Source organism: Monodon monoceros, unplaced genomic scaffold, assembly GCF_005190385.1.
Source record: "Monodon monoceros isolate NGI ecotype Baffin Bay Population unplaced genomic scaffold, NGI_Narwhal_1 Super_Scaffold_22, whole genome shotgun sequence".
Lineage (NCBI taxonomy): Eukaryota > Metazoa > Chordata > Mammalia > Artiodactyla > Monodontidae > Monodon > Monodon monoceros.
In genome coordinates this window covers 33,553,981-33,559,980 of record NW_021703779.1, presented here as the reverse complement: position 1 = coordinate 33,559,980, position 6,000 = coordinate 33,553,981, and the positions used below count along the sequence as shown (strand labels likewise).

General features: G+C 38.7%; 2 protein-coding genes across 3 annotated transcripts in view; one reads left to right on the top strand and one right to left on the bottom strand.

Annotated features, from left to right (window-relative positions):
- Positions 1-6,000, bottom strand: part of SYTL5 (synaptotagmin like 5) — a 101,302-nt gene that overhangs the window by 88,756 nt on the left and 6,546 nt on the right. The gene's annotated exons all lie outside the window — the stretch shown is intronic.
- On the top strand, positions 155-1,152 carry LOC114906384 (E2F-associated phosphoprotein-like). Its single transcript, XM_029241171.1, has 2 exons — positions 155-225; positions 366-1,152. The coding sequence occupies exons 1-2, from the start codon at positions 155-157 to the stop codon at positions 1,150-1,152; spliced, it is 858 nt and encodes a 285-aa protein (XP_029097004.1).

Genomic DNA, 6,000 nt, shown 5'->3' with positions numbered 1-6,000 from the left:
CTCCAGCCCCTCGCTTGGAAGATCTGCGCAGGCGCGCAGTGAGGGCGAGAACGTGCGGGCGGAAGTGGTGCTGGAGCGCTTTAGGAAAGGGACTTGCGGAGAAAGCAGGTACTCTGCCGACGCCTGTGGACGGTATCGGAGGGGGCAGGCCGCCATGAACCGCCTCCAAGATGACTATGACCCCTACGCAGTTGAAGAGCCTAGTGGTGAGGAGCTGGCTTTGAGCAGGATCTTAGTTCCCCGACCAGGGATTGAACCCAGGTCCCCAGCAGTGGAAGCATGGAGTCCTAACTACTGGACCACCAGGGAATTCCCATGTAGTTAAATGCCTTTAAAGAGGCTTTATATTCCTGTGACAGTTGCCACAGTTCTGAAGATGAGGTGGATGTGCTTTTACATGGAACTCCTGACCAGAAACGAAAACTTATCAGAGAATGTCTTACTGGAGAAAGTGAATCCTCTAGTGAAGATGAATTTGAAAAAGAAATGGAAGCTGAATTAAATTCCACCATAAAAACAATGGAGGACAAGTTATCCTCTCTAGAAACAGGGTCTTCCTCAGGAAATGGGAAAGTTGGAACAGCTCCGACAAAGTACTATGACGATATATATTTGGATTCTGATTCTGAGGATGAAGACAAAGCAGCACAGGTGACCGAGAAAAAGAAGAAGAAACAACACAGAATTCCAACAAATGATGAATTACTATACGGTCCTGAAAAAGATGACAGAGATCAGGCCTGGGTTGATGCACAGAGAAGAGGCTACCATGGTTTTGGAATACAGCGGCCACGTCAACAACAACAGCCTTTTCCAAATAGTGATGCTGTCTTGGATTGCCTGGCCTGCATGACCACCCTGTGTCTTGATTACCAAAGGCATGAATCATACAAAACTCAGTATAGAGCAATGTTTGTAATGAATTGTTCTATCAACAAAGAAGAGATTCTAAGATACAAAAGCCCAGAGAACAGGAAGAAAAGGCGAGGCCATAAGAAGATGAGGTCTAACCAAGAAGACGCTGCGGAGCAGGCAGAGACAGATGTGGAAGAAATCTATCACCCAGTCATGTGCACTGAATGTTCCACCGAAGTGGTCTATGACAAGGATGAAGTCTTTCATTTTTTCAACGTTTTAATAAGCCATCCCTAAATAGCTAAGTTGGCGTTTAGTTGCCCAGTACTGTATACAAGGCAAATATGGACCGTTAGATTCCTCCTGCCTACTCATCTCAAGTGACATTCTGAGTGGTTATTTGAGGAAGCAGTGTCTTATCTTTATCTTTTTGAAAAGAAAATTGTTATCTACCTTCATCCCTCCCCTTCCTTTTTAAAAAAAATTTTTCCCCAGCTCTGATGGGACTCGTTATTCATTGTGTTTTTGATAGATATTTGGAAACTGGGGCTTTTTATTTATTAAAGCTCTTTAGAATTAAAATGTTCTGGAGTTACAGGTTAAAAAAAAAAAAAAAAAAAAAAACCAGGAGAAAGTCCTGTTATCCACACGGTAAATTACTCAGAGAGAGAGGATGTGGAGATAGAATCAGTACAATAAGAAGTAGGAAACCTGCATTTGTTTTAAAAAAAACAAACAAACAAAAAGGATAAAATACGGGGCTTTTAAAGATTATTACTATGACAATGAAAGGACAGAATTGACTTGATGGGAGGAAATTGGGCATTCATACACAAAAAAGATAATTTAAAGAGAACATGTTGCCCTTGAAAAATTCTTTAAAACTACTTCTGCTGAGTACAGGTACATACTAGTTTTAATTTTTATAAAGAGATAGCTGGAGTTTACTTCTCAACTGTCTGGAAATTGAATTTGTGTAAACTAAATAATTTTAAATGCAGCAAAAAAAGGAGTTACATGCACAGCAAAGGCAGTTATCAGTACTTAATTTTTCCCACTTACCTCTTTAGGTGATGCTTATGGGGACTTATATTTCCATAGATAAAGATTATTTCAAAAAACACTTTCAGCAGTTTTCCTAGTTATCAGTACATGGTACAAGAAATGTCAAATCACCGTTTCTTTGAAATTCATTGAGGATGAATATAAATGTTGTTTTATGTGCTATGATTTTTTTCTTAAATGCTTCATTGAAAATCACCACTGACATTTAATTGCTTTCAGAGTCCATAAAAAGGAAGATGAGATTTGTGCTGAGGAATAAACGAATCTGATCCATAAGATGCATGATCTTAATTGCACCCATCTCCTCAAATTGCTGGTTGTCTCTCAACATTCCTTTTACCCTTTTAGAGCCATAAAACTTCCAAGAGTGAGTTGTTCACATGGCCACGCAGAGTAAAAACTACATTTCCCAGTTAAATATGCAAGCTCCCCTGCAGCTAAGTATGGCCATGTGACTACACTCTGGCCAACAGGATGTAAGCAAGGTCATCGTGAAACTTCTCAGGAATGTCCTTAAGGAAAGGGAAAGTGTCTTTTTTTCTGCCCTTGTCCCTTCTCCCTGCTGACTGGAATTAGGGCAGTATGATGGGAGCTGGAGCAGCCATCTTGGACCATGAAGTGTGACTCAGACTCTTCCCTTGACCAAACTTTAGACAGGCTCCTCTGAGGTCTCTTTTCGACTAGACCTTGTCCTTGGGCCCTGTCTTCAACCTGCAGAGCCCAGATTCAGTAAGAGTCCTACTAAATCAGTTTAGCGAGAATCCCGTGCCCCCCTACCCCTTGATATCTGACATCACTCTGGCCTGCCTTCAGTAAGAATTCTGTTAAGTCAATTTAGTAAGAATTCCCTTACCATCAATGTCTCCGCTTTAGTAATTTTCCATTAATTGACCCCCTCACCCTACTTACTGGCTGTATGTCTGCAACTGCTTTTGCTGTATTTGGAGTTGAACCTGATCTCCCTCTCCTACTACCACAGTCTGTTTTTACTTTTATTTTTTCATGATAGTCTTGAAATCTATGGCAATAGTCCTGAATAGAGTCTTCCTTACCATTTTAATAAGTGTCAGAATAATTTTTTACTTTAACAGGTGTTAGCCCATGTTGAAGAGGGCAGAACAGCCAATTAGAAGGACCCTGGGCCTCGGATGAGCAAGAAGCCACCATTACCAGCCCTGGGTTGCTTTCCTCATGACTTCATCAAGGTAAAAAAAGAAAAAAAAACTTCTCTCTTACTTAAGCCACTGTTATTTTGATTTTCTGACGCTCAGAGCTGAACTTACCCTAATTTCCATACCAATAAATAGCATGTATACTGTTACAGAAGTAGAGAAGAATGCAAATCCTGCCTTTAAAATACGAATTGTAGAGAGTCTGGCAAAGATGTAAGTTATTTGTATTTTAAATCAAATTGACATATTCTTTGTGTAAGTTACTGTGAAAGTGGAGACTTTGAAAAATCCAATAAAATATAACTTTGCTTCTGTTAAACTAGAAATTAATTCATCTCCATCTCCTATGCCTTGCACATAATAAGTACTCAATGAATTTTTGCTGAATCTTGGAAATTATTTCCCAAATATAAATTCATACAAATAAATGTTAAAACAACACTAACATTCAATAATAATAGACAATGCGAATAAAAAATCCACTTAAGAGGGAATACAAATGGCTAACAATCATGTAAAAACACTAATAATCACATAAATGCAAATTAACATAGGACACTACTTTATCAAATTAGTAAAGATCTATAACAATAATTCTGATGTTGGCAGTGATGTAATGTAACAGTCTGGTGAAGAGGAAATGGACACATTTCTGGAAAACAATTTTTCAATTTAAAGGAAGTATAAATCAAAATATGAATCATAATATAATAAAAAATTAAGACAGAAGATTTAAGAATAAGGATGTTCATGGAAATCAGAAGTTAAAATATTGCACATCCGTGTTATGAAATCTTATCCAGCTAATAAAAATGATGCTTCAAAAGAATTTTGAATGACATCAAAAATGTTCATTAAATATCGTTAAGCAAAGATAGAGGATACAAACTTACATATATAATGTGGTTCCAATTATGTGAAAATTACATGTACACAAAGAAAAGCAACAGAAAGCAAATTCAACAAAAGTGGAAAATATCTCTGGGAAGAGGGATCTCATGTGAGTTTATAAAGTTCATATTATATGTATTTTCTATAATAATCATAACTACTTCCATAATGAAAAATGTATCAGAAGATATTAAATATTTCTTTAATTGTGAATTAAGAATTTATAATACAAAAATATTGTAGATATTGATGCTCTTTATAGATCCTAGTGCATTATTGAGTTTAAAAACTTAAAAACTCTCTTGTCATTAGAAGTTTTATCAATTTTAGATATGTGCATGAAATCTTTAGCAGTTATGCTTAATTACTCTGCAATGAAATAATGATTAGAAAAATTATTAAATGCATGTCGCCTAATCTTATTACACAGTTAAATCAATTAAACCTAACTCCTATTACTATAGGAACCTTCAGATAAACTGTTGATATACAACGGTCATATTCCTGAAATCTAAAATGTTAGAGGTGGGCTTCCCTGGTGGCGCAGTGGTTGAGAGTCCGCCTGCCGATGCAGAGGACACGGGTTCGTGCCCCGGTCCGGGAGAATCCCACATGCCACGGAGCGGCTGGGCCCGTGAGCCATGGCCGCTGAGCCTCCGCTCCGCAACGGTAGAGGCCGCGACAGTGAGAGGCCCGTGTACCGCAAAAAAAGTAATAATAATAAGAAGAAATTACCAAACTAGAAGTTCACTCTAATAGTTCTCCTGGTGTTTTATGGGGACAGTGAGTCTACGCTCTTGAGAAGGTCAAACCAATTCTGTTCTTGGTGGTAGTGATAAGATTTGAAAAAACAGCCCCACAGATCAAACAATTGTAGGGTATTAAGATATTGTTTTTGGCACTTGTTGGTCGCCCTTACTTGCCCGGTGAATGGATAATTCTTGAAATCGCTTCAAATCCATTTGAACCAAATATTTAGCTTATCTGCAGGATTCCAAACAGCCAATTTAAATGCACTTTCCCCTTTTGTTTCTCCCTCCTTCTCTTTCTTCCCCCATCCTGCTGTAAAATGATGGAATCAAACCCAAAGACAAAGCCATAAGGTGGATGGCAGTTCCCAGGCTGATCTCTGTGGTCTCTTGATGATACTAACCTCTGGTTTGCTTGGTGGCCCGTCTCAGCTGGGCTAGCTGTGTGGAACGAATCATTATATGCTTGCACTTTGGTTCTCAGTCAGCATAAAGGGTAGAACAACATAAGGAACTCTTGTCAGTTTTTATTCTGTGAGAGCAACGCTTCAATAAAAGTCGTAATAACTTTGGATAGTGTTATACAGCTTACATGTCAGAGCTTTCAGTAAATACCAGGCTAAGGAAATGTTTTCTCTTTTGTTCCATTTCTCTGACAGCTATTAGTAAAAAGCTGTGGGCTTTCAACAGGGTCGGAATGGGTGCAGTTACCGCAGAAGCATCCCAGCACAGAGGAAAAGGAAGCAAAATGGAATGAGAGAATCTCGGCTCTCATCTTTACCAGTTGGGCAAATTATTTAATCTAAGGTTCAGTTGCCACAGCTATACTACATTATAATAGTACATACACCTCAGGGATGACATGAGGATTAAATGAGTATCCATTTGTGAATTGAGTAATCCATTCTCCGGCGTGAGGAAGGCACTGGAGAGTTTGACATCTCTTTTATTCTAGCCCCCCTGAGAGATCAGATATATCACTCAGAAGTTAAAAGTGACCTAAGAGTGGAGTGTGAGCTCTGGAGCCAGACTGTGGGGAATGCAAATCACAGTTCTGCTACTTACTAGCTGTGCGATCTCGGGTGAGTTATTTAACTTTGCACTTCAGTTCCCCCACCTGTAAATAGGGAAATTAATACTTCTTACCTCATTGGGAAAATGGAGTTGTAATCTGTCCCTTGCAATTGTGCAGAACCTCCTGCTATTTCTTGCTATTTTCTATACCTCCAGATCATTTTGTTGTTCTTCTACAGAGGCAATGAAATACA